The sequence below is a fragment of the Carlito syrichta genome, unplaced genomic scaffold, assembly GCF_000164805.1.
Source record: "Carlito syrichta isolate Samal-C Ts95f unplaced genomic scaffold, Tarsius_syrichta-2.0.1 Scaffold222157, whole genome shotgun sequence".
Taxonomy (NCBI): domain Eukaryota; kingdom Metazoa; phylum Chordata; class Mammalia; order Primates; family Tarsiidae; genus Carlito; species Carlito syrichta.
In genome coordinates, this window is record NW_007166253.1 from 80,067 (window position 1) to 107,708 (window position 27,642).

The 27,642-nt window shown below is 41.7% G+C and overlaps 1 protein-coding gene across 1 annotated transcript in view; it reads right to left on the reverse strand.

Annotated features, from left to right (window-relative positions):
* Nucleotides 1-27,642, reverse strand: part of LTBP1 (latent transforming growth factor beta binding protein 1) — a gene marked incomplete at its 3' end in the record, with an annotated part of 310,157 nt that overhangs the window by 78,411 nt on the left and 204,104 nt on the right. The window contains exons 7-8 of the mRNA XM_008051691.2: nucleotides 24,107-24,209; nucleotides 18,737-18,808 (exon numbers count right to left, since the gene is read on the reverse strand). Coding sequence (XP_008049882.2) covers nucleotides 18,737-18,808; nucleotides 24,107-24,209 — 175 coding nt within the window. The remainder of the gene's footprint in view (nucleotides 1-18,736; nucleotides 18,809-24,106; nucleotides 24,210-27,642) is intronic.

A 27,642-nucleotide genomic window follows, 5' to 3' on the forward strand; every position in this document is an offset into this window, starting at 1 on the left:
CGACAGAGTGAGACTCCAACTCAAAAAAAAAAAAAAAAAAAAGTAGGGGTAGAATTTCTGGGTCACTAGAGAAGGTCCTTGTTTACTTTGATAAATTGTCAAATAGTTGTGCAAAATGGTTATGCCAATTTCCATTTCCAGTACCAGGTGTTCCACATCTTTGTCAACCTATTGTCAGTCTTTTTGCTAAATTTAGTCATTCCAGAAGAGTGCAATGTCATCTCATGGTGGTTTGGTTTTATATTATTATTATTATTATATTATATTATATTATATTATATTATATTATATTATATTATATTATATTATATTATATTACATTATATTTTTTGAGTCAGAGTCTCACTCTGTTGCCTAGGCTAGAGTGCAGTGGCACACTTATGGTCAACATGGCCTTGACCTGCTGGGCTCAGGCGATACTCTGCCTCAGCCTGCCAACTAGCTGGAACTATAGGCATGTGCCACTATGCCCAGCTAACTTTTCTTGATTTATTGTAGAGATAGTCTCACCAAGTTGCCCAGGCTAGTCTCTAACCCCTGGGCTCAGGCAATCCTCTCACCCTGGCCTCCCAAAGTGCTGGGATTATAGGTGTGAGCCATAGCACCTGGCCTTCATGGTGGTTTTAATTTGCACTTCCCTGATGAGTATTACATTGAGCAGCTTTTCATATATTTATTACCCATTTGGATATAAAAACTTCCTCTTCTAAAATGTAAAACCTATAAGAATGTTATAGGTAAATAAGTGTTTCTCTCTTATTACTCAGGGAGGACCAGTGAGTAATTTTCAAAGGGAGATGTGGGATGCTTGCCTAGACATTTTGGCTTGTCACAAGGACTGGGGAACACAGAATGGATGGACACCAGAGATGCTGAACTTTCTGGAACTGTGAGGAGTCCTCTTGACAAAGAATCATTCTGCCAAAAATATCAATAAAGCCCTCAGTGAAAATTTACACTAAGGTGATGAAAGTTTGAGTTTCTAAGTGCCACAGGGGCCATTTTGAAGCCTGGTCACCTAAGGAACCAGTTGGAGGTGGCACTGGCCGCATGGCCAGACTTGAGGCGTGCCATTTACTCGACTCAGTGTCTAGTTCTTCTCCAGTTGGACATTTCCTTGCTGCCTCTGGGACTGCGTCTTGGTCTTAGAGGTAAGACAGATGCTGGGTCCCCCAAGAGGTTGAGTTCAGGGCCATGAGACTTGTGATCTGAAAGCCAGAGTCCTAGCACCACCATGTCTGACGGGGACCCCGATGTGATTCTACAGACATAACCGTGATCTGTAGACCTGGTTCCTGGAGCCCTGGGGTCCCTGCACAGTTGCTGTAAGCAAGACAGAACCCTTTCGTCCACTACGAATACTCACATTCCATGATAAGACCGTATTGATAAAGAAAAATTGAAAATCACTGATCTATATTATTTCTGTGACAAATCATGTTCCAAATTCCAACAACTCGCAAATGAAACTTTGAAAAGCATTCCATTCATAAACTGTTAACACCTATAAGGCAAGCTTTTGCATCTGAAAATTAGATAGGTTTTTTTTTTTTTTTTTTGCCACCTCCTTCTTTCAATGCCTGTTTTGTTTCTGAGAGGGATGTAGGTGGCAAGGTAGTGTGTATTCTTTGTTTTAAAAGAAAATTAAAAAAAAACTTATCCTTCATAATTTTAAATTTAGAACTTCAGACATTAATAAGAAACACGAGCAGCGTTTAAATGACTTTCTGAGGTAGCCAAGCTCTTGAAGAGTTTGCTAAATAAACTGAAGGAAATCAGAGATTCACAAACACATTTAAGCCCAAGATATAGGATGAATTGAACATATTATACCCGGATTATGAGATGTTAAGGGGCACTTTAAGAGAAGATAGTATCAGGCCAAAGTTTAACAACTACATGGATTGTGATTGGCAAATTGTACATTATAATTCTATTTAGACTTCAATACCTCATGCTATTGGCTCAACGAGCACATGGCCACACCAGAGTCTAAGGTAATGGCTGCGGCAATGGCCCAAGATCATATTTTTAAAGGACTGAGGAGATGGTGAAACTAATGGGAGAAATATTCCACTACGACCTAGCTTTGGAACTAACTAGGTCACTCTATTATGTTACTTAGAGCAAGTCACTAAATTTCTCTTGCTCTCAGTTTATTTTAAATCAAATACAACTTCATTGCAATATTTATAATGTTATAAGTAACTTATACTTGAAAATATAATAGCATCTCTGAAGCCTCATATCTTACAAAGTCAACCAACCTTCCTTAAGGTATTCTGATTAAATCAAAAGTATTTTAGTACTTAGTTTGAAAAACAAATGCATTTATTCATTGTTCTTTCTCAATAGGCCACCCAATTTCTCTGGAAAACTCTGGAATTCTATCCTTTAAAGGAGGGTATAACCACTGCGTATGGCATGGCTTACTGAGTCAAAGGATGTGTGTCAAAAAATGAATGGCTTTCATAGTGATTAATACCCCATGACTGAAAAAAAAGAAAAGAAAGAAGGAAAAAAGAATGGCCAAAGGGGTCCCACACTCACAAAAAGCTAGTCACCCACTCCCATGGCTTCATCTGAGCTGCTGTGTTGGGGCAGTTTAGTTGACAGAAGCAGAAATGGAGAGAAGGTCAAGAAGATCACCTAGGTCTGTGTCATCCTCTAGAGTGGGCAAAACCCCAGGAGGCCCACAGCTCATAAGAAGGAGATTCACCTACTTCTCCACTTGCTAAAAACACTGGCAGGTGCCTCTGCCTGGAGAGCCTACCACGTATCTCAGGTCACAGATCAGGCTCGAGGATACAAAACTGCTCTTCAGTCTAAAATGGTCAGATATTGGCACTGTCATGTGGCACCACCTAATAACCAGAAATAAGAAGGCTGGGCTTTTACTAACCAGGTGGTATAAAAATACTGAGTTGGTAGGCATACGCGTGCCAACAAGAGCCTCTCTTTAAACAACCTAGCACAACACAGCCTGAGTATTTCAGTATAAGAAACGATGCAAGGGCCTGGTACAATGAGGCAGACTCCCCTCCTCCCCGCCATCCTTTCTGTCTATACAACACACCTTATCTCACTGGAACTCCATAACATTTCTGGATGGTGAACAGCGTAAGAATAATTATTACCATTTTATAGAGATGATTTTGTCCAAGATCATATTTTTTTTAGATTAGAAAATATAGTTTATTTTAAAAGTAAATTAGAGAGAGAGACAAAGAAAGAGAAGATTCATCTCCCCAAGGTAGGGAAGGGGGCCAAAGCCAGGAAACATGGTGACAGCCATGGCTCAAAGAGCACATGGCCACACCAGAGTCTGGTAAGGCAATGGCGGCGGCAATGGCCCAAGATCATATTTTTAAAGGACTGAGGAGATGGTGGAATTAATGGGAGAAATATTCCACTAAGACCTAGCTTTGGACCTAACTAGGCCACTCTAATATGTTACTTAGAGCAAGTCACTAAATTTCTCTTGCTCTCAGTTTCCTCTCCTGCAATCCAAGGTGACTGAACTAGAGAACCCCTAAGGTGACTTTAGCTTAAATATTCTCTGACTTCAAAACAATCTACCAGTTGCCAGGGTTGAAAATCCAAGGAATAAATAAAGTATGACATTTCATGTGTAATATATCATGAACAGTATAAGGGCCCTTACGAGAAATAAATATACTTTTATGCATCTATTCTCCTACAGGAAAGTATGTATGTTTAACAAAGTGAGTAATAATTTACTGCCTTTTCTAGTGACGCAAGTTTGTACAGGAAATGAGGCATGTCCAGTCACCAACAGGAATCAGGATGAGGTGAGAACAGTACTTGAAGATCTTTCTACTATGTAAAAATATGTAGCTTTCTGGAGATTCGGCTATATGTGTTTAGCTTTTGCTGATGAACAGAAATTCCAGTATAGAATTCCATTAGCAGTTATGACTCCCACTTGAGAGCAGAAAAAAAAATGCCTCTTGAGATAAATGCTTTTCCCAGCCAGACAATTTGGTTTATTTAATAAGGATCACTTTCTTTAGGTAGAAAACGAGTTCACTCTCTAAGAAGACGTATATGTTTCTTAAACTTCCAAGGAAACGGCTTTCCACTGGGTAACACAGCCCTGAAAACACATGAGAATATTTCCCAAGGTACACACAAGCTTGAATACTTTTTTTTTTTTTTTTTAAATCAGGTCTCACTCTGCCACCCAGGCTGGAATACAGTGGCACCATCATGGCTTACCACAGCCTCGACCTCTTGGGCTCAGGAGATCTTTCTGCCTCAGTCTCCCAAGTAGCTGGGACCACACCACCATGCCTGGCTAATGTTTGGAACTTTTTTGTAGAGATGAGATCTTGCTGTGTGGCCTAGGCTGATCTCAAACTCCCATGCTCAAGCAATCCTCCTGCCTCGGCCTCCCCAAGTGCTAGGATTATAGACAGAAGCCACTGTACCCAGCAAGCTTGGATACTTTTAAGAGAATCAGTTTCTCGATGATGATCAGCCTTCTAATATTTATTTATTTTTTTAGTGATCTGCCTAAGAACACATTCACCAGTCTTCTTTTCCCGTCTTCCCCTTCCCCCAGGGCTTTCTTGCTCCTGACCAAGTCAAGGCATAACCTCTTGCCTATCCAGAATCTTCTAGGCTTTCTAGGTACACTGTCTTGCAATATAAACTTATTGTAGTCACCAAACAAATGAACAAATCACAAATACATGCCCCTGAGGGACAGTCACAGGAGAAGCAGTAAGTCTGATGTGTTTCCTAAGGAGGTCTGATTGTGTCAATTAGGAGAGATGGTGGGCACGCTCGCTTATGGGGCAAAGCGGTTCTGTGGCTCACAGGTTCTAAGGAAGACATGTTGACAGCACACACATATACAAATATGCCCTGATGGGTCTACTGCATGCATTTGACGTTTTCTATTTCTAAAAATGTAGACATTGGTCAGGCTCGGTGGCTCAGTCTGTCATCCCAGCATTCTGGGAGGCCAAGGTGAGTGGATTGCTTGAGTCCATGGGTTCAAGACCAGCCCCGGCAACTTGGCAAGACCTCGTCTCTACAATAAGTCAAAAAATTAGCTGGGCATGGTAGCATGCACCTGTAGTTCCGGTTACTTGGAAAGCTTAAGAGAAAGGATCACCAGAGTTCAGCAGGTTGTCACTGGGGTGGCCGTGAGTGTGCCACTGCTCTCCAGCCTGGGTGACAGAGTGAGACTCCAACTCAAAAAAAGAAAAATGTAGATGTCAGCTTTAAGATGTGTGAACACATATGCTTCTGAGAATTATTCTGGGAGATAGTGAACAAAGGAATGTTTGAAGATAGATGCTCTAGAGCCATTTTGCCCAAGGAATTTTATATAAAACATGAACTGTGAGACCTCTGCTAAAGAGATGGGTTCTGGGGTAACACATGTTAGCAAAATGCTGTGGACTCTGTAAATGTGAGTATGTTAAAAACTCAAGAAGTCCTTTGGTAAGATCGTTTTGCTGTGTTTCACTTAGTGTTCGTTACCCATGGGGCTGTGGGACCGTTTTTCACACACAGTCTATTCACATCCCCATGAACTGGTGGTCTGTGGAGCACATCTTGGGAGATGCTGCTGTCCAGGGGTGGCCCCAAAAAGTGTCGTATGGGTCTCTTCGTGGTTCTATTTGCTTCTATCTAGGCCCCATGGCTGCCAAAGCCTCCCCCTACCCCGACCCTGTCCAGCGATTATGAACATTAGTCCACCACGGGACGAGTTCAATCCCTAGCCTCGCTGAAAGGAGTCAACCTGCTGTGGGAGTGACTCCCTAACATGGTCAAAGATTTTGAGAGTCCAGAGAATGGCTTGTATGTATACCCCGATTCACATGTGTTACCCAGGGAAGATGTTGCTAATGGCACACACTTGCCCGGTTGGTCTCAGATTCCTGACTCTACCGCCATAATGTGGATTTCCCCTTGAGGTAACACGAACCCATCACAGGCTTGCCTCATCTCTGATGAGATAACGGGCACCTTCCCACTGACCTCACAGTCCAGAGATTAAGGTCAAAGGCTACTGAAAAATACAGCGTGTCAATGACTCACATCGCCACCTCTTTCCTGAGGAAAAGTGAATATAAAATAAACAGACATTTCCTTTTTGAATCCTATCCCAGTGACACGAACATAAGAAGAAGACACACCAGAAAAAAAGGATTTTAAAATGCCTAGGAATGGATCCCAAAACTGACTAGCAAAGGCCGAAAAATGATGTTCAGATCCAGATCAAAACTGCTGAAATGTTTACAGGAGATATTGTGCACACTTGAACCAGAAACTGCCACCGTGGTTCTAAGGGCGTGCCCAGGGCAGTCAAGTAGCACCTTCAAATCACAAAATCTCAGCTCCCTCTGAGCCACTGATGTTTGTAAAAGATGATTTCCATCACAAGAAGTACCCTACATTTTCTGGGATTAAATCACTACATACAGAAGGACATTATGATGAATCTCTGACAGGCTGAACAAAGAGAATAGTACCTGTTTGGAAGTGTTCTGAAGAAGTGAATCAAGTCAGGTTGACTCCAGTCTTAGTTCAGACCTATTCATTTTCTATTATTTCCCAAATATATAGCAAGAACGAGGGATTCTAAGTTTCACCTTTATACCACACTGCTCTCCGATTTCCTTCTAAAAAAAGGAAACATAGCAATCCACCTCAATCCCCTTATGCTAATGGCACTGCAGAGCAGTGCTGTGTAGACAGAGAAGCCAAAGGTGCAGAAGAACATGAAAGCAGAGAAGTCAGAGGTGCAGAAGAACATGAAAGAAGAAGGCTAAAAGCGTTGACAAGATTTTAAATAAAAATATCTTTGGAGATCATCAGTGCACTAGCCAGAACTCTGAATATCAAAACTGTATTGGGAACATAAGAGGGGGGATCCCCCCCCCAAAAAAACCCTGGAATTTATTTATACAAAAATTGTGTATTTATTCTTCCATGCTTAAACTCAGTCACCTTCAAAGTATTCTCTGATGCAATACACCACTGATCAAGACACTTTTTTCACTGCTCAGAACAGTTTTTTAACTCATCAGCATTGATGCTTTTTAGTGCTTCAGCCGTTTTTTGTTTCACCTCATCCTCATCAACAAAAACATTTCCCTTTGAGGACTTTTTTCATCCATGAAACAAAAAAAGGTCAATCAGGGTGACATTGGGTAATTAGTAGGGGTGGGTCATGGGGGCAGGCACACTCATCATGAAATGGGTAAGCCTATTGAAAGATTCTCTTCCTCCCCTCCAAAAAAAATACACTGAAGCTGAATGGAGCCTCTCACAACACTAGCTGGTACACTGATGCCAATGGGCTCCTAGAACACTTACCTAGTGGGGAAGCCTGGACTACAAGGAGCCCACCCTCCAAAAGATAATTGTGTTGAATCTGTAGATTGCTTTTAGTAGGATGGATATCTTAACAATGTTGATTCTTCCTATCCATGAGCATGGAATATTTTTCCACTTGTTTGTGTCTTCTTGGATTTCTTTGAGCCGTGTTTTGTAATTCTCATCATAAACGTCTTTCACTTCTCTGGTTAGGAAGACACTGAGGCATTTCATTTTTTTGGTGGCTATTGTGAATGGGATTGTGCTTTTTATTTGGGTCTCTGCCTGTTTGTTGTTGGTGTATAGGAATGCAACTGTCTTTTGCACATTTATTTTGTGCCCTGAGACTTTGCCCTTCATAATGCTGTGTGAAAGAACCAGACACAAAAAAAATACCTACAGAATGATTTGAAGGTTCATAAAATGACAAAACTAATCTGTAGTTGTAAGAGTTAGGGTGTTGATTACTCCCAAAAAAGGGGTAGAAAGAAAAGATTGGGAAGGGACAAAGGGGACAATTCTGGAGGGCAGGTAATGTTCTATTTCTTGACCTGGGTGACAACTAGACAGCTGTGGTCTGTTAATTTTGTGATAACTTGTGGAGCTACAGACTCCTACAATTATACCCTAAAATCTGTGTGTTGTTCGATATATGATAATTTGATTAAAAGTTTATTTAAAAATATAGCCATTCAATTTCTTTTTTTTTGTTGTTGGAGTCTCACTCTATCACCCAGGTTAGAGTGCAGTGGCACGCTCACGGCCGCCCCAGCTGGGCTCTGGCGAGCCTTCCGCCTCAGCCTTCCAAGTAGCCGGAACTATAGGTGTGCGCCACCACACCTGGCTCATTTTTTTGATTTCCTGTAGAGATGAGGTCTCGCCAATTTGCCCAGGCTGTTCTCGAACCCATGGGCTCGGGCAATCCCCTCACTTTGGCCTCCCAAAGTGCTGGGATTACAGGCTTGAGCCACCGCGCCCAGCCATCAATTTCTTAACATAACCACCAGAATTATGTTTTTTCACCATCAGAGTGTGGTAGACTGATTTTTAAAATGACTCAATTCTCTATCACTCCTGGAGTCTATGTCCTTTGCTATCTGACTCTGTAGCACCCTTCATAAAGAGGTGGGGTCTAATTTTGCACCCCTTGAACCTGAGCTGACCTTGAGACTTTTCCACCCACTAGAATAGAAGTGACCGGATGTCCATTTCAAGCCCAGGCCCAAAAAACTTTGCATGTGTTCACCATCTTCCTCTGAGAACCTTGCCACCACCATGAGAATGAGCCCAGCCAATTGACTAGAGAATGAGAGACTATGTGGAAGAGAGCAGGGTCATCCCAGCAGAGGATATCTAGGACCAGCCAGCCAGGACCCTATCAGCTGAACACAGATGCAAGACTGAACCTCAACAAGACCATCTACCCCTGCCCAGTTCAGCAAAACTGCCCGGCTGCATCGAGACCCTATGTGATTATTTTACTAAAGAAATCGTCGACTGGTAGAGAAAGGGGAAGAAGAGACATGAGAAGGGGGCGTGCCTCCGAATCCAAAGAAATTCTAGCTTTTTAAAAACACATCAAAATCTCTAGGGCCATAAATATTCTTCTGCTTGTTAAAGACTTCAAGATAAAATTGAGGAGGTACAATGGCTTGCTGACAATGTTAGAGAAAAATTGTTTCGATTACAAAGCAGACACATTTAAAACAAGCAAATCTGCTAAAAAAAAAAAAAAAAGAATAAATGGTGAACTTTAGAGCACTCTACCACTCTAAAGGAAACTACTGAAAAAGACTAACTGAATAGTTACATCTAGTTAGTAAAAGCATCAGACAGCATCTAAGATCACTCCTGGTGTTGCTGTTTATTGAGCAATTCATGGTTTCCCCACTTCTAGAAAGCAGAAGTCTCAATGGCCTTTGAAGGTTTCATTGGCAGAGTCTCTCCTTGACCAACACCAGTCAGGCTCCTCTGAACTCTCTTCTCAACTAGACCTTGTCTTTGGGTTTCTGTATTGGTCTCCACATTTTCCAATTTTAGCTAGAATCTTGCTAAGTCAGTTTAGCCAGAAAACTCCAGCCTCTAATGAGGCTCCTCTCTCCCACCAGCCCCCGGGGGATATCTGACTACCCCACCATCCCTTCAGCAGGAATAACCTTAGGTCAGTTTAGCCAGAATTTGCCCTGACCTGTGAGGTTTCCTCTTAATAATTTTTCATTCACTGACACGTCACCCTCACCCCACTCCTGCCTTGGCTGTCGAGTCCCACTTGTCCTTGCTGTATTCATAGTTGAGCCCAATTTCTCTCCCCTACTACAAAACCCCACCGCGGTGGTTCCTATTTCTATTGCAATAGTTTCCCCAAATAAAGCCTGCTTGACTGTTCTTTAATACATGTCATGAATAATATTTTTCTTTAGCTTTGTGTTAAAAGCGGTACAAATTCAATCACTATCTTTCCAGCATGGTACCCAAAGCCCACAATTAACTGCATGCAAAAATGGTGCATGCAATCAGTTAGAAGAGCTTCACCTTAAAATTCCAAATCACTTCATCACACCCTCCCTGTCCATTTTCCCCAGCACTGGACTGCAGGCCACATTCTTTCTCCAGTCAAGTAGGCTCTCCGGGCCACCCCTTTGAGTCCCCATTGATCTAACCTCCTTGACCACTCAAAGCTGAGTTTCTTTTCTTGCTCACCAAACTGCAGTTCCCACTCAACATGTCCTTGTCATTGTTAATGGGTCTAAAATGCGAGCCCCTGGTACAGATAAGCCCTTCAGAACCCAAAGTCCTGTGAGCTGCTTACTTATGTGGAATACGGATCAAGATGGTGAGTCTTATTTAATAACAAAGATCTGACCCCTGGGGGGGGAAACGCACTTTTCTTTTCTTTATTCCAAATAAAATTTGCTTTCAGATGCACTTTGGGGAGGTTTTCCATCTCAAAGGAGCCCAACAGAGAACATTTTGGTCATGAGTATGTGTGTGCCCTAATGTATCTGCTTTGCAAATGTATGCTATTAAAGCAAAACCACCAATGTGCTCAAATGACGCTGAAAGAAAGTTATGTGGGTAGCCCTTTCACATTTCCCTAACGGTCTCATCTGGAGTCAGCTTCAATTCAGCCAGTTGGGAGAGTGAATAGAGCAAATTGCATCGTGCTGATTCAAAATGATTTAATTACAATAAGTTCTAAGGGCAGGAACTATGCCTTTCTCATCATTTATCACATATCTCCGGTCTCTGGCTAGGAGTGCCCCAGCAATGAATGTCTGTGGAATGCTGAATCATTTAAAAAGTTTTCAAGACCATCCCTGAACGTGGAGTATACATACACTGAATTATAAAAGTAGACAATGTCATCTAGTTATTTGTTTTGGCACTGCCCATAGCACCCCAGCACATGCTAAAAATTATGGAAAACAGCATGAAGTGGATTTTATCTCTGTAAACTCATAAAACTGGTAAGTGATGTTAGCACGTGAAAAGCGATATTGGCTTTTAATAAAAGATATTGCCAAACAGACTGATCTCCGAGGACTTTCAGAACCAAATCATCTTTTCATTTTTTATTTATTTATTTTCCATTGTTTTGTGGTGATGAGGCTTCACTAGGTTGCCCAGGCTGGTCTCAAGTCCCTGGGCTCACACGATCCTCCCACCTCGCCTTCCCAAAGCGCTGGGATTACAGGCAGCAGCCACCACGCCCAGTCTTCCAAATTCTATTTTTAAAACTAAGATTTACGTCTGATTTTTAAGAGGGCCCTAACCTCGTGGCAAAGCACGGGCCAGAGAGAGTACTCCAATACAGGAAAGAACTGGGCTAATTTATAGGAAGCCAGCAAGGCATGGGAATTCTCATTTCTCAATTCCAGTTCCACATCAAACCGTCAGCATAATAATCAACTGATAAATGCCAAATGCCACCCCGGAGCCACCAGAACATATCATTGTGTGCTTGTTATGATAAATGAAGCAAATTAGAACAATTCCATGATGCTGAGGGTAGCGAGACAGGTTTGAGAGGTCCATGTGTGCGCATGTAATAAATCATTCCTTTGAAAAGATAATTACAGCACCACTCGAGAGGAGAACAAACCCAACTCAGGGCAATTATTTGAAAGCTCCTCAAATTAACTTGTGCACAGTTGGTTCTTTGTTATGGAGCACACATTAGCAAAAGTTGCTTCAGGACATTAGTTCACTTGATTGAAGGAAATCAATGTAATTCTCGTTATTAATCACTTTAATTTTAAAAGCGCTTTGTAAATGGAGAAGATGTTAGACAGTAAGAACAATGTGGGACGCACAAGTAATTAGATGCTAAATGGGCTCCTTTGGAAAAACTTTAGGAAAACAAAATAAAAATGCTTCAAGGATCCAGGAGAACTGAGTGTACATGTGTAATGCGAGAATGTTCTATTTCATTTTACTGCCCAACTGCATCACAAAGGGAGTGAAATTAAGCCCTTCTCTCAATTGCAATTTTAATAGATTACGCTGAATGAAATCATATTATTTTATGAGTCAAACTTCTTTGTAGTTTAATTTAGCGGTGCCTCCTTGAAGCACCATGAAATGGAATTTTCTGTGATACTTCATTCCGGAATCCTTGCCAAAAAGTCTAACACTGCTTGCAAATATCCTCCTGAGACCCAAGCCAGGATTTGGTGTTACTGATGGACCTTCAGTGGCACTGACCGAATCGGAACCATTTGATATGCTCAGTATGAACAAAACTTACAAAAGGCTGTTCAAAAACCGATGTGATTATTTGAAGAATTCTTCATTTTATTCTGCTGACTAGACAGGAAGTAGTTACTTGCAAATTTGCACTTCCACTTCTAAAAGTGATAGTTTTATGAATATAAACTATACAAAACTTTGAACCAAGTAGAAGGAATGTGTTGAAAAACCATCATTTTTTATTAAACAAAACCAAACTAATATTAGTTGCTTTGACTTCTATTATCTCGCAACACAGATTGCATATCATCTCTTTTAATTAGCTAGTATCTGCCTTAGTGATTTTATACATATATAATCAAATATATATATTTGATGAAAGAGATCCTAGGTGGCTTGGGAGTGTAATCTTGGCTGTGCTTATTATTAAGTTTCTGTGTGACCTTGGGAAAATGATTTACTCTCTCTGTGTCTCAGTTTTTCATTGGGATTAAAAATACCCAAATCTCACAGGTTGTTTTAAAGATTAAATAAAGTACATAGCACATGAACTGACACATAGTAAGCGATCAATAAATGTTAGTTCCATTTCCTTCCAACAGAACAAGATGGCTGACAGCTTGAATTCTAGCTTACAAATAAAACCAAGATATTTTGTATTTGTAAGTCATTCTGCATATAGCACTTATCAGCCAAATGCTGCCTAAGTGACCCTCTCTGGTCTTAATTTCTCCATCTGCAAAATGGGGATAATATAACCCACTTCAGGAAGATATTTTGAGGACCAACGAAGATAACTGATATGAAGTAGTTATTAAACAACGCATATGGCACACATTAAATTCAGCTATTAAAATCAAATTAATTTATTAAGTTATCACTCAGCTTTACTTCCAACTTGGTAAGTTTATGACTACTGGGCTTAGATATATAGTTTAGCATGAATCACTAAAAATATCTTGCTTTTATTTGTAAGTCATTGGTGCTAGGCCAATTAAAATAAAGCTATAATCAGCCTTTTATCTCCTTAATAGCAAATGAAACCTTTCTTCCTTCACATCAATCTAAAATATATATATAAAATGAGCTTGGGTTCTAGGTTCACAAAAGTGACCAAGCCAGGGTCCTTGATCTTTGAGAGAGCATGGCCTGTCAGAAGAGAGATGTAAGCAAATACTTAACATACAGTATAAACAGATAATTCTAAAACAAAGAAGGAGGAAACCCTAGTCTGTCTGAGGGACACTCATGGCAGTTATCACTGTGTGGCATGGAGCACAGCAGCAAGAGATGGACCCTCAGGCCCGGAAGAAGATCTCTTGTGGCAAGGGTCTCTATACTTAGTGCAGTGACACCACGCAAACCCTGAGTAGACTGTGAAATGATAAAAATGTATATTATAATTCCTAGAACAATTGCTTACAAATAGCGCAAAAGGTGTTGGTCAAAAGCCCATAGATAAAACGGAATTCTAAAGAAAAGGAAAGAGAGGAACAAAAAATATCTGCTGAGACCAAGATTTTAGGTAGACCTAAATATAATAATATCAATAATTACATTAGATTTTAATGCAATAAACACCCCAACTAAGAGGCAAAAATATCAGAAAGTAGGAAAAAAGTAAGACCCAACTACACATTGTCTATAAGACACCCACCATAAATGTCAAAAAACACATGGAAATTTGCCAGACAGGAAAGGAAAAAACCCATTCCATAATCATAGCGGAGATTTTAAGATCCTCTCTCTACAACTGATACAAGAAAAAAAAATCATAAATATTTGGATCTTAAGCAACACACTTCCAAACAATCCATGGGTCAATAAAGATATGAGAATAATTTTTTTCAGGTAATAAATAAACAAATATTTATTTATTTGTTTGTTTGTTTACTGGAATTGGTGTCTCTGTCACCCAGGCTGGAGTTCAGTAGAACGATCATGGTCACCACAACCTCTACCTGCTGAGTTCAGATGACCCTTCAGCCTCAGCCTTCCAAGAAGCTGGAGCCACAGGCATGTGCCCGAGAATAATTTTTTAATTGAAATTATTATTGCAGCACTATTCACAATAGCCAGGATATGGACTCAACCTAGGTGTCCAACAACAGATGAATATATAAAGAAAATAGAGTGTATAAACACAGTGGATTACCACAGCCAAAAAAAGAATGAAATCCTGTCATTCTCGGCAACATGGATGTAATTGGAGGACACGATGCTAAAAGAAACAAGTCAAGAGCAGAAAGTTAAACCCCACATGTTCTCGTTCATATGCGGAAATCTTCAATGTTGATTTCACAGAAACAAAAAGTAGAACACAGGATACCAGAGGCTGTGAAGGGCAGGGGGAATGGAGGGATAGGAAGAGATCGTATTAAAGGATACAAAATTATAGCTAGTTAGGAGAAATAAGTTCTGTATACCACTGGAGTACTACAATTAGCAATAATATATCTTATCTTTTCTTTTTTTTTGAGTTGGAGTCTCACTCTGTCGCCCAGACTGGAGTGCAGTGGCACGTTCCCTCCCGGCCACCGCAAGCCTCGACCTGCTGGATCTGGCGATCCTTCCGCATCAGCCTTCCAAGTAGCGGGAACTACAGGTGCGTGGTACCACGCCCTGCAAATTTTTTTTGGTTTATTGTAGAGACGAGGTCTCGCCAAGTTGCCTGGGCTAGTCTCGAACCCGCAGGCTCAGGCAATCCATTCACCTTGGCCTCCCAAAGTGCTGGGATTACAGGCTGAGCCACTGAGCCTGGCCCAATAATATCTTTTCGAAGAGTTAAAAGGAGGATACTGAATAGTCTCACCACAAAGAAATGATAAATATAAACACTTGTCATGATGGATATGCCCTGATCTGATCACTCTACATTATATTTATCAAAATATCACTATGTAGCCCGTATATATGCATAATTATTATACATCTGTTAAATAAAAGGAAATTTTTAAAAAATTGAACTTAAAGATAATAAGAATATGTTACAAAATCAAGGAATGCTGTTGAAGTCAGAATCTTGGTTGATATTTACAGCTTTTTATTTATATCTTAGAAAAGAGGAAGGACTGACATCAGTGACCTACACATGCATCTGAAAAACTTAGAGGACTGCAGCAATTCAACAAAAAGTTAGGTAGAAAAAAGGAAACCAGCTGGGCATGGTTGCTCAAGCCTGTCATCCCAGCACTTTGGGAGGCTGAGGTGAGAGGACTGCCTGAGTCTAGGGGTTCAAGACTAGCCTGGGTAACTTGGCGAGACCTCATCTCTACAGTAAATCAAAAAATTAGCTGAGCATGGTGGTACATGCCTGTCGTTTCAGCTACTTGGAAGACTGAGGTAGAAGGATCACCTGAGCCCAGCAGGTCAAGACTGCAGTGGCCAGGAGCATGCCACTGCACTCCAGTCTGGGCAACAGAGTGAGACTCCAACTAAAAAAAAAAAAAAAAGAAAGAAAGAAAGAAAGAAAAGAAAAGAGGAAACAAAGAGTGAAATTAGTGAAGTAGACAACAAATATTTTCAACAAAGCCAAAATTAACTATTTCTAAAAAACTGATAAATATGACAGACTACTGGCAATCCTAATCAAGAAAAATAAATATGGCGCAAATAACCAATATAACCAAAAGGCCAGAGGGGTCATTATATACATATGTTAAAAAGGTAACAAAAGCATATTATTTTAAAAGCTCATATAAATAAACTTGCAACTTTGGATAAAATGAACATTTTCCAGTGTAAAATTATCAAAACTGACACAAAATTGTAAACAAAAATCTGAATACAATAGCTATTGAAGAAATTTAACATAATTAAAATACTTTCTACAAAGAAAACTTCAGGACCAAATGTCTTCTCCTGCAAATTATTCCAAATACTCCCAAATCCAGACCAATGGGCACTATGTCCAAGGATGTTATTTCCACTGTCCTGCTCACCTGACATTCTAAGGAAAGTGTCTAACAATCAGGCAGCAGGATTTGAACGCTAAAAGATAAATAAGACCCTCCTCTGTCCTGGAGTCTCATGTAAGGACAAGAAAGCCTCTTCTATGGAATAGAGTTCCCCAGCCCTGTGATGAAATGTCTTTGGAAGGGCTGAGCTTCCTGTCCACAGAGATGATCCAACAGGTACTTAATAACTATTGGCCAGGGACTCAGTAGGGTACTTCTACACAGCATATAAAGTTAGATGATCCCAGAAGTCCATTCTAGTTCTATGATGTTATTGACACACTCTGTTCCCTGAACCAAACTCTGGGCATCACATAAGGTTTAGCCCTGGACCAAAGTGTCCCCTGTTTCCAGAAGTGCTCCTGTGGTTGAGTATGTCTTGTTAATGGCAAGTTTACAAATGTGTCAAGGCATGTTTAAAAGGCAGCCATTCTGTTTTTCTCCAATCCTTACTTCTCCAGGCTAACCACACTCCTGTTTCCAGGCCTTTCACAAGCTTGGCTGACCTTATTATCCAAAAGACAATGAACTCAGAACATCCATTCCCAAATCCAGGCTGGTGGGCTCCTTGCATGAGGGTGTTATTTCCACTGTGCTGCTCATTTAATTTCTATGAATGCATACTACAAATGTGCTGAGGCTATAAGATTTTACCCAAATCCATAGGACAATATTCTGATTTATACTCGTAGAATGTACTAAAAAAAAAAAAAGAATATACTGGGGGTGCCAAAAAAGGTATACACATTTTAAGCATGATGTGCCCCCAAAAGATGGCATCAATCAAATGGATGCTAGTGTCACCTGGCGACAGACAGGTCACAAAAAATGGTGATTGAGCTACACATTGTTACCGTAGTTTAATTCAACTTCGAAAAATGATACATAGATAACATCTCTTAAAATGAGTACACATTTTTTGGGCAACCTCTATACATTCTAACATCTATTCGTTCATTTACTTAACCTGTTCATTCATTGTTCCAGTCATCTAATCTAATTGAATTATATCTTAAATTTTACTGACTCTAGAGAATGTAGATTAATCCATCAACCCCATGTTACTAAGGTTTGCAGATTTTTCTCAAATTGTGTCATGAGTGGAGCGCCCTCTCCCTGAGCAGTTAATTCTAACTTTCTCAACATCCTGTCACATATGATGAGGGCTTATAATATTTTAACGCAATGCCTTTTAAAGACATACTATACCTATGTGCACTTCATTTTTTTTGAGTTTTCAAGCAAAGTTTATTTAGAAAGTAAATTAGAGAGAGAGAGAGAGAGAGAGAGAGGACTCACCTCCCCAAGGTAGGGGAGGCCAAAGCCAAGAAACATGGTGGCCACAGCTCAAAGAGCCTTGAGCTCTTTGTTGGACACACCAGAGTTTAACAAAACAATGGCCCTATGTGCACTTCAAATGAAAATTCTTTAAGTCAGCAAAGATCCTATATATAGCATACAAGTAACACCGATTCTCTGTGGAATAGATAACTTACTCAAGAAAATTCTCAGATCATTAAGATATTCCTTTGACATGAGCCATTTCAATAGTGAGTTAACCTACACCCTGTAGCATGACCTTAACCTACTCTATCCTATAGACACTACACCCTGTAGCATGACCTTAACCTACTCTATCCTATAGACATGTGTGTCAAGCACACAGAGCCCCAGACCATGAGTCAGATGTGTGTTGTGTCTCGACATGGCTTTGGCCCTGTTAGACTCTGGGAGGCATTCTGTTTCTCCGTTTATTTCAATGTACACAAATTTTTAAGTGACTAATGATGAAACCTTCATCCTTGACAATGTAAAGAAAAATTAGACGCATTTTTCTGGACTCCCCATAAGTAACGAAAGCACAATTTGACATCAGAGATGAGTACTAAACTAGGCCTTGGTAAACCTGAGTTATCTCAGTGTAAACAGCCATGGAAAAGTCACTTAACTTCTCTGGGTTGCAGGTTTTGCATTCATAAAGTAGAGACACTGGATGAGTTGATCTCTGAAGTCCCCCTTACTTGCATGACTCTGTGTATCGGTCAAAATAAACTGGGCACATGTGCTCAGGGCATTTCACATTTAGCTGCACAACTTTTCCGTATTGCCTGGCAAAGTGTGTTCGTTCTGACCTTTAGTACTTGAGTATTTCAAAACAGCCAGTAATATCCTGATGACGGCAGGAAAGGGAGCCCTGTAACCCAGTCATGCGTCAATGACAACAGTACCTCTAGGCACACGTGTGTGTGTGAGCACGTGTGTGTGCATGCTCCCATGCAGGAGTAGGAGGTGACCAGCATGGAGATCACATGGTGCTCTGTGTAAGATCCAAACTCCTTTCTTTTCTTTTCTTTTCCTTCTTTTTTGGAAAGATGGACTTGCTATGTTGCCCAGTCTGATCTCAAACTGCAGGGCTCGAGCAATCCTCCTGTGTCAGCCTCTCAAAGTGCTGGTATTACAGGCATGAGCCACCACTGCTGGCCCAAACTCTTGTATATTTTATCACAAACCAAGAGAGGTTAAAAAGTTTCAGTATGTTTCAGTGGCAAGGAGACAATGCCAGCAATCACACACTAAACTTCTAAATGTCCTGAGCAACATGGAGTGGACCTGAGGGGGCTCACCGTGTGGCCATCACATGCTGGGCTAATGAGCGACACGTGGCAAAGTGACTCAAGTTTCTAAAAAGCCAGAATGATTGTTGAGTTCAGATCAGTGAATTCAGTGAGTCTTACCTTGGCAAAAGGTGTTGTTAACTCTCTTATAGCCTTGCAAGCACTCCATCATTTGGCTATAACCATGATAAGCTGTAAGAGAAGACATTCTTTGTTACACATTTAGTTTCAGTTCTTACCATCCTAGACTACTGTAAGTGACATCCAGAGCCTTATTCATGTATGGAAACCAATGTCAACGCACATCTCCACAATCTCATTCACATGATGCTGGTATCCCAGGATATTTCTTATTCTGCAATAGTTACAGTGTCCAAATGTCAGTAAACATTTATGATGCTAACTGAAAGCATTGTAAGATTGTTTTATAACTTCTTCCAATTAGTCACCACCTCGCTCTATCACAAGGAATCTATTCCTCTCTAGTGATGTGCTTTGGGGGTTTGGATTTTCTTACCCACATCTGAGAGGGTAGCGAGACGTCCTGGGATAGCCCGGGTCATGTCTGTTATTCCGGCAAAGTTAATTAACAGCACTTCACTCTTGAAAGTGTCCTAGTTTAGACAATACGTTATATGCTCCTTTTAATTGCAGGTGTGAGTATCCTAGTTATGAGATGGTTCTTTTTTGTAGGGGGGGACTTTATTAAGAATTCAAGAATTCTCAAAATTTCAGAGTACATAGGGGCTTCCATATATAGGCATGGTAGCAATAACCAATGTAACAATCACTTAGAGGATATTGTATTAGTTCTTGTGGCAATAATGCTATAGAACAAACCACCTGAGATGGTCCTTACGCCTATGACCCTGAGGGGAATAGGTAGGTGGGAAGGAGGGCCATGAGGTTAGGCTGCTGGAGTTCGCTGCCTGGTTCTCCACTCAGAAAATACAAACAACACTAACAGGGCAGTCACCATCTTCTTGACCAAACCCTGTTCACTGAGATTCTGACTCTAAAGGAAAACCTAGGAGACCATCGGGCAGAGCAGATACAGCCTAAGCTTTGGGACCCGGTGGACATGGGTTCAAATCTTCTCCCTATCAATAGCTCTGTGACCTTGGGAAACAAGCCACTTGGGTTTCAAACCAAAATTCTCTTCAATGTGGGTAATTCCCATCTATGAGCAGGGCAGAGTTGTTGTAGAGTTTAGAGACAAGTCTCGAAAAATGCCTCCCACAGAGCCTGACAATGAGGGTCAGATGCCATTGTCACCCCCTGCGGTGAGGGACCCTTCTATTAAGAGGACAGAAAATGGGCTATAATCCAAACAGGATGACAGGTTCAACCACTAAAATGAAAAGGGGAAGCTGAAAGTAAAAAGTAACCTTTTTATTTGAAAAATAAAATTGTGCCCTCCCTACTCACAGGGTGAATATTTACGAGGGGGTACCGCTCCTCCTTCACTTACTTTCTTTGCCAGATTTTCTCCTCTTCAGATCTTACTGAAAGCTTAAAAAAGGCAGACCAAGGCGAGAGGAGTCTGGGGATGGTGACTTAAAAGAGAGGAAATGACTGGGCGCAGTGGCTCACGTCTATAATCCCAGCACTTTGGGAGGCCAGGGCGAGGGGATTTCCTGAGCCCAGGAGTTCGAGATCAGCCTGAGAAACTTGGCGAGACCTTGTCTCTACAATAAATTAAAAAATTAGCTGGGCGTGGGGATGCATGACTGTAGTTCCAGCTACCTGGAAAGCTGAGGCAGAAGGATCACCTGAGCCCAGCTGGTCGAGGCTATGGTGGCCATGATTGTGCCACTGCACTCCAGCCTGGGTGACAGAATGAGACTCTGACTCAAAAAATAAAAAGATAGAAGAGGAGAAATGGGGGCACACAGGCATCACCCCACTTGGCTCCCTGGTCCCACACCAGGCTCATCGCGTGTGATGCAAACACTCTGGAACAGGCTGCCTGCAGAGACTGTGGGAACTCCCTGAGCATTCTTCCAAGGCAAAAGAGAGAGCTAATAACTTGGACTAGAAGCTTCGGCAATCATCGACTTCAAGGCAAGGAGCCAGACTAGGCGGTCTCTTAAGTCCCTCCTCGACTTAGAACTCTGTGTTCATTTTCTTCTAAAAATGTTTTAAGGACAAGTGACGTGTTCATGCTAAGCACCTTTCTAATAGATTACAAACTATTTAATGAAATCATGTGCAGACTTAAAATTAAGTTTTCACAGCAAAAATGATCAACAGTGAAAGGCCTTTCTGGATGTGGCAAAGCAAAACTTCGAACATTAAAGAAAAGCCACTTGAAGACTAAAGACTGAACTACTTTGAGTGAAAAAAAAAGAAGTATGGAACACAAAACCATAGCCTATAAAGCCAAGGAAAGTCTGCTCCTTTCCAAACTGAACATGACTTAGAGAGGAGGACCAACCAAGGGAAGGAAAATTTTTTAAATGACACAAGAAGAATGTGACCCTGCGTGTGTTTCTTGGGAGTGAGTCACTTAAGACGGCACAAACGAAGTAAATGTCAAGATGTTAACAGCTTGCTTCATTCATAATCTCCATCGCCCTTCCTGAGATGAAATCAATCTCTTCAATTTTATACATCACATGAGCCAACACATGAATGTATTTTCATCAAGGTTTGGTTAAAAGTGACAGCAACTTTGCCCCTTCACGTTCTACTTAAATCATCATCAAGATTAAAATTAAAATATTAAAATACAGAGCCAACAGGACCATATAGAGCAGTGAGTCTACCCTCAGAGGACTCACTTCTAGGTAAAAATGGCAAAAGGCCAGGAGTGGAAGTTAGAGATTAAAATAATAATAATAATAATAATAATAATAATAATGTATGAGTCCATTTATCTCCAATGTCTGTCACTTCCCTGCTCCTTTGGGGTTTAAACAAGAAAAGCTAAGCAAAAGACACACAAAATAGGGGGTGAATGGAAAAGAAAAATAGGAGAGAAGATGAAGAAATACTAGAGAACATAAACTTAAGCTCCATACAAAATTAAAAGCACCTAACTTCTCTCATCCTCTGTCCTTAGACCTAACATGGAAAATATTCACTCTCCTCAATATTCCCACAGATACATATACACGGGCAATGAAGGACAGGCCATTAAAAAACGATGGTGATGTTTTGTCTATGTTTTAGATACTGAGTCTAGTTTAATGTCCCCCAAGACTCCATAGCAAGTGAAAGAGCTGGGAGTCCAACTCAGGTCTATCTACCTCCAAATACCACGCTCTTTAAATGATACCCAAAGTATCCCAGATATCCCTTTGGCCAGGTTGCCAGAATAATTTTAGGCAAATGGATCTTCCAGTGAGGAGGGATCACCACGCACAACCTCCTTCCCGGAAATCCACATTGCAAATGATTATTGAATCAGTTTTGAACACCTACTTAGGGTATTCTCTTAGTACTGACTGTCCTTGTATACGTGAATTATTTTTCTAAATGAAGAACTCATTGATTATCAGAAACTTTAGTGGGCGTTTCCAGAAAGTAGACCACTAAAGAAGATAAAAGCAGCAACAACAAAATAAATGAAGTTAGTTTTAGGCATTTAGGGAACCTGTAAGTTTGAGAGGCAAGGAAGTCTAAATGTGAGACAATTTTTTTTTTTTTTGAGTTGGAGTCTCACTGTCGCCCAAACTGGAGTGCAGTGGTACACTCACGGCCACAGCAGCCTTGACCAGTTGGGCTCAGTCGATCCTTTTCCCTCAGCCTTCCAAATAGCTGAAAATACATGGCACGTGCCATCACGTCTGGCTAATTTTTAAATTTATTGTAGAGATGAGGTCTCACCAAGGCTGGTCTCGAAACCCAGGCTCAGGCAATTCTCTCGCCGCCACCTCCCAAAGTGCTGGGATGACAGACTTGAGCCACCACACCCAGCTAGAGAGGTAATTATTTAAAACAAATTATTATGCTGGTAGAAGAACAATTAGTATAAGAAAGAGATATGAAGCAGTCATTCCAAGATGCCAATTCTAGACTGAACAGATAGATGTAAAAGGCAGTTGAGAATATTGATCAAATCAACAGGTACTTAAGAGAAAACAAAAATTATCCAACTGAAGCAAATGAGAAATTTCTTGAAGCATGAAAAATAAACAATTATAAAAATCTTCAGTTATATGAGGCAAAGGAAGATAATGGAGAAAAATACCGCTTGTTCTCTTGGCAAAAACATGATGAGTAAGTGTAAGAAAGCTTAGCTACAAACAAGTGACTTCTGTCTTGCTAAAAAGTATTGATTAGAAATCAGTGGAATGAATGGCTACATTCAAAAACTAAAATACAAACTGCTGTTGGGAAGAGGATACTGGAAAGGTGTAAATCAACAGGTTCTGTAAGACACTTTAAGGATAAACCAAAGCATGTTGATGCTAATAGGAACTAATGTCGCCCAGGACTGTGGAAAAGATAGAGCCCAAAATCGAATTGCTCTGGTCTCCTTGAGCCCATACAAGCCAGTATGCCTTTCCCAGAATCCTGGGCGAGTCACAAGACATCAAGATTAGCATCTTTGTTCCAAAAATTTGCCTTCCAGCTAATGGCTCACCTTCTGTATGTGCCTGTGACTGACCCACCCATCCATCTGCCATCAGTAATGTGAGAAACAGACTACCACTCCATCACCATGGCGACACTCAAGAATGCTTACCTGCCCCCATTAAAGGAAAGTCACCCACTTCAAGCATTCGCTAACAAACGTTCCTTAGGCATCTGGCCCTCCCCCCTCCAATCTTAGAGAGGTAGATCACCCTGTTTCTCTGATCTACTTTCTAAGTTAACTATTTTTCTGAATCTAATTTCTGTATAATTCTTCACATATCTGTGGCACAACTCAGCTCACCGACCTAACAATTGCAATAGCATAAAAGTACTGCTAAGAAAAAGGGAAAGGTATTATGTCCTAGTGATGGTACGTTTCTCTTTTACAAATCAGCAACCAGTCATTTCTCCATTTCAGTCTTTCTTTTAACGAAATTTAAAAACCTATGGTATAACAAAAACTTCAACATAGGTTATGGATATTAATGCACATCTCATTTCAGGAATTTTAATTTAGGAAATAACAACTCCACTGGCTTTTATAGGGTTCAAAACATTCACTTTTATAGGGTTCACAACATTCATACCTTAAAAGACATCTTCCTTTTCACTTCCCTGGAGACAAAAGAGTCTATATTTTAGCTCCTTGCCACTTAAGACTTTCTTTTCCCCATAAGTAATCCAATTGGAGAAGGTAATTAATAACTGTGCTTTTTTTTTAAAAACAATCTATATAAACACATTTCAGACCTGCAAGTTTTCTGGAAATGCATATCATTAGCATTATGTTCTAGAATTCAGTCAGAGTTTTTTGAAAACCTGATGTCGCCTCAGCATGAAAAGAGGAATCAAAAGAAAACAGATACACTAGTTAACTGGCGATGGCAGGCTGAAACATCCACTTACCGGGCTTCTTGGGGCATTTCTGGCATTTGTGGAAGCCCCAGGAGGTACCCACGGTTCCACAGCAGTCCTCTTGCTTTGAAAGGCCGGGGAGGGCTTTGCCACACTGTAATAATTAGGTGTGAAATATGAAGGTTAATTGAGGGCAGAGTGCTAGGTCCCAGAGCTCTGCTGTGCTTCACAGGCACATTATAAAACAGCTCCCTTGTTATCGACACAATTAGAGAGGGAAAAAAGACCATAAAACATTGAAACAAAGAACCAGGACAGAATCCGTTCAACACTAAAAACGAACAAGCACATTTATAGCTAAGAGCGCTTGGACATTTTTAGAGTCTTAGGAAAATGTGTCACTGCTCAGAGCACTTTATAAAACTTGTTTCCAAAGGGTTTTTTTCTCCTTAATAAAGCCCCGTGATATATAAGATCAACGTACATTTTTAAAATTTTAGTTGTAACTGTTTACATCTCTCCTGTGGATCATCAGGAAAGAAAACTCTAAGGGTATGGCCTGTGTGTGAAACCTGAGAAGGTGGCCCAGGTCCCACTGACAAGACGCTTCTGGTCTTCCCATAACCCCAAGGCCTGAGCAGGGATGGGGAGGACCGCCCAAGAAATGACTATCGGCTGAGTCCAGTCAGCTCCAGCAGAGACGAGGGCTCTGGGCAACCGAGCCTTCTGACCCCAGGAGGTCAGTCAAGCTGGGAAGGGGCCAGCAGATCTAGGCCAGACCAGCCGAGCAGGCAGAGAAGCAGGGCTAGAGGTTCTGGAGCAAAACTGGCTGTCCAGCGAAAGGCCCAGGGAAGACTTCTAGTCAACCACAGGAGGTGGAAGGAGGCTGGGAGACAGGACCCCAGAGTCAGATCAGCTTTGGGGGGCAGTGAAGCACCTAGGCCAACAGACCCTGCTCTGTGGGCCCAACCAAAGACCGGTCGGGCAGGGAGGCTCACCTGACTCCCCCTCCTGACTGTGCAGCCTGAGTCTGCACCCCACATCTTTGTGTCATGCCCAAATGCAGAGCATCCAGGGGGTCCTCTCCCTCTGCCTTGACGTCTACAAAACTCCCCAAACAGTATCCAGAGTCATCCATCATTCTAAACACAGATCTCACTGTTCTACGAATTAAACAGTCTCAAGGCCCCTCCGCTGTCTGAAAACCGCACATTCTCTGGCATCACCTACAAGGTCCTTGCCGTCCCCAGCTCAGGCAATCACTTGTTCCCTTCTACTTCTCTGTGTCTGCCCTTTGGGAAGGCCAACGGGCTCTTTATTTTTCTGAACAAGCCATGTCCTTCCAAAAAGCTGTTTCCTCTCCCTAGGATGCCCCTTCCTTTTTTCTTTCCCCAGACAAACTTCTCCATCCGTGGGACCCAGTTGTGAAGATCCATCACTGCGTCGCCCCGTCTCCTGACCTGTGGTCTCCCTCCTCCTCCTCACCCCCCAGCACTTTCGACACCATTCCACTGCCCCAATATGTTTTGTTAAAGGCACATGTATCTTGTTTGTCTCCCAATAGCACAACTGCAAAAGCTCGATAAATGCAAAATAAATGCACAAAAGAACAGCCAACCTACAAAACTAAAGAACAAGTTAGGGGTAACCCCTTCCGGTCTCCTCCGCCTGTGGGAGGTTTTACATTCTCTCAATAAATTTTGCTTTCTCACTTAAAAACAAAAAAAGAACAAGCTAGCTGCAGTCCTTCCAGAAAACCAACAGAATTTAGCACCCATGTCCCAATGCAGGTGATTAAAAGTCCAGGTAGGTGATGACTTTTGGAAGGGCAGCAGATGGTAAATGCCAGCTGCCTGACGGGCCTCCAGGGACAGTCTCTGTGCCACTGGATCCAGATATCCTCCACCCTGATGAAGGCACTAAGTGACTACGTATCCAAATTGTAAAACCAAACCAAACCGGAGAGGGCCCAGCACCGTGAATGACACTGTAGTGACATCATAGCTTTGGTGCCCTAAGTTTTCATAGTTTTTAGTGATTTCAGCAGGATGCCATGTGCTCTCCCAAAGCAGAGTCTGACAGTGATTAAAAATGTGACTCAGGAGTTAGCCAGGCCTGAGTATGAAATCTGGCTCTTGGACTTCTTCCATGCATTCTCTTAGGCGAATTTTCTTACCAAAAACAGAGGGTCCACAACAGTGTTTTCCTCATGGCACCATGAAATGTGAAAGGCGAAACACGTGTATAACACTGTGTAACACACCTGCCCCCTCAGTGCTAAGCCATCATTACCATCATCATGAACTGTTGTTATTATCATTAATAAAAGTTTCTGCCCCAGGTATCCCATTTGCGATTCCCACTGCCTGCCGGATTCCCCAGGGAGAGGAAGGCCTGTGAGTGGACTAGCTCCTAAGTGCTCTATCCATCCAATGGGTTAGCCTAAGTGTAACATCTCCCCTCCCCCTCCAAAAGTACCAAACCCCAAATGGCTCTCTAGGCTAAGCTGAATTTCCCTGAAATAAAAGTTGTGTCAAGACACTTTGAGTTAAACAAGAACAGACATACAAAAATAACTGCCTTTTTTAGATGAACCCAAAAAAAATGCATCATTCTGGGGAAGACACTGATGAAAAGTCCTAGTGTAAGCTAGTAAGGCCCAAGGATCAGCACGTCTCACGAAACCTGGGCAGTAACTCTCACAGACACGTGGCATGTCTTCCTCGAGAGAGACAAGGAAACCCTCCTGCAAAACAACCCACCTGGATAAGCCTTTACTGAGGAACCGTCGTATGCCAGATACCAATGCACTCACTTGGGGAAGCCTATGTCGAGGCAGCTCTCGGGGAGATTCCTTACCAGGTGCAGCCTTGACTGTGGGAAAAGCCCCCCAGGCTGGAAGCACACCAGGGCCACAGGTGCATGGCCTCAGATGTGGTGGGCAGAATGAACGGAACAATGTGATGAGATGGAGGGAGGGAGGGAGGAGAGAGGGAAGGAGGGAGGAACACACACACACACACACACACACACACACACACACACACACGGGAAGGGGTACAGAAAGAGTCAACATGAAAACAAATGAGAACCTGAGAGAAGAGAGGCAATGTTCTGGGCTAGAATTGGGTAATTCCCACACTCCCTGAGCTGAATCACAGGCATCAACCTGAAATTTGAAAGACAGAAGGAGGAAGGGGCACAATGACCCAGGCATAAGACTAGGAACAAGGCCGGACTCAGTGGCTCAGTCTGTAATCCCAGCACTTTGGGAGGTCGAGGCGGGTGGATTGCCTGAGCCTGAGGGTTCAAGACCCGCCTAGGCAACTTGGCGAGACCTCGTCTCTATAATAAATCGAAAACTAGCCAGGCGTGGTAGCACTCGCCTGTAGTTCTGGTTACTTGGAAGGCTGAGGCAGAAGGATCACTGGAGCCCAGCAGGTCGAGGCTGCAGTGGCCGGGAGTATGCCACTGCACTCCAGTCTGGGCGGCAGAGTGAGACTTCAACTCAAAAAAAAGACTAGGAACAAAATGATCAAAACACAGAGGTCAATGGACTACTACACAGCCATAAAGAAGGATAAAAT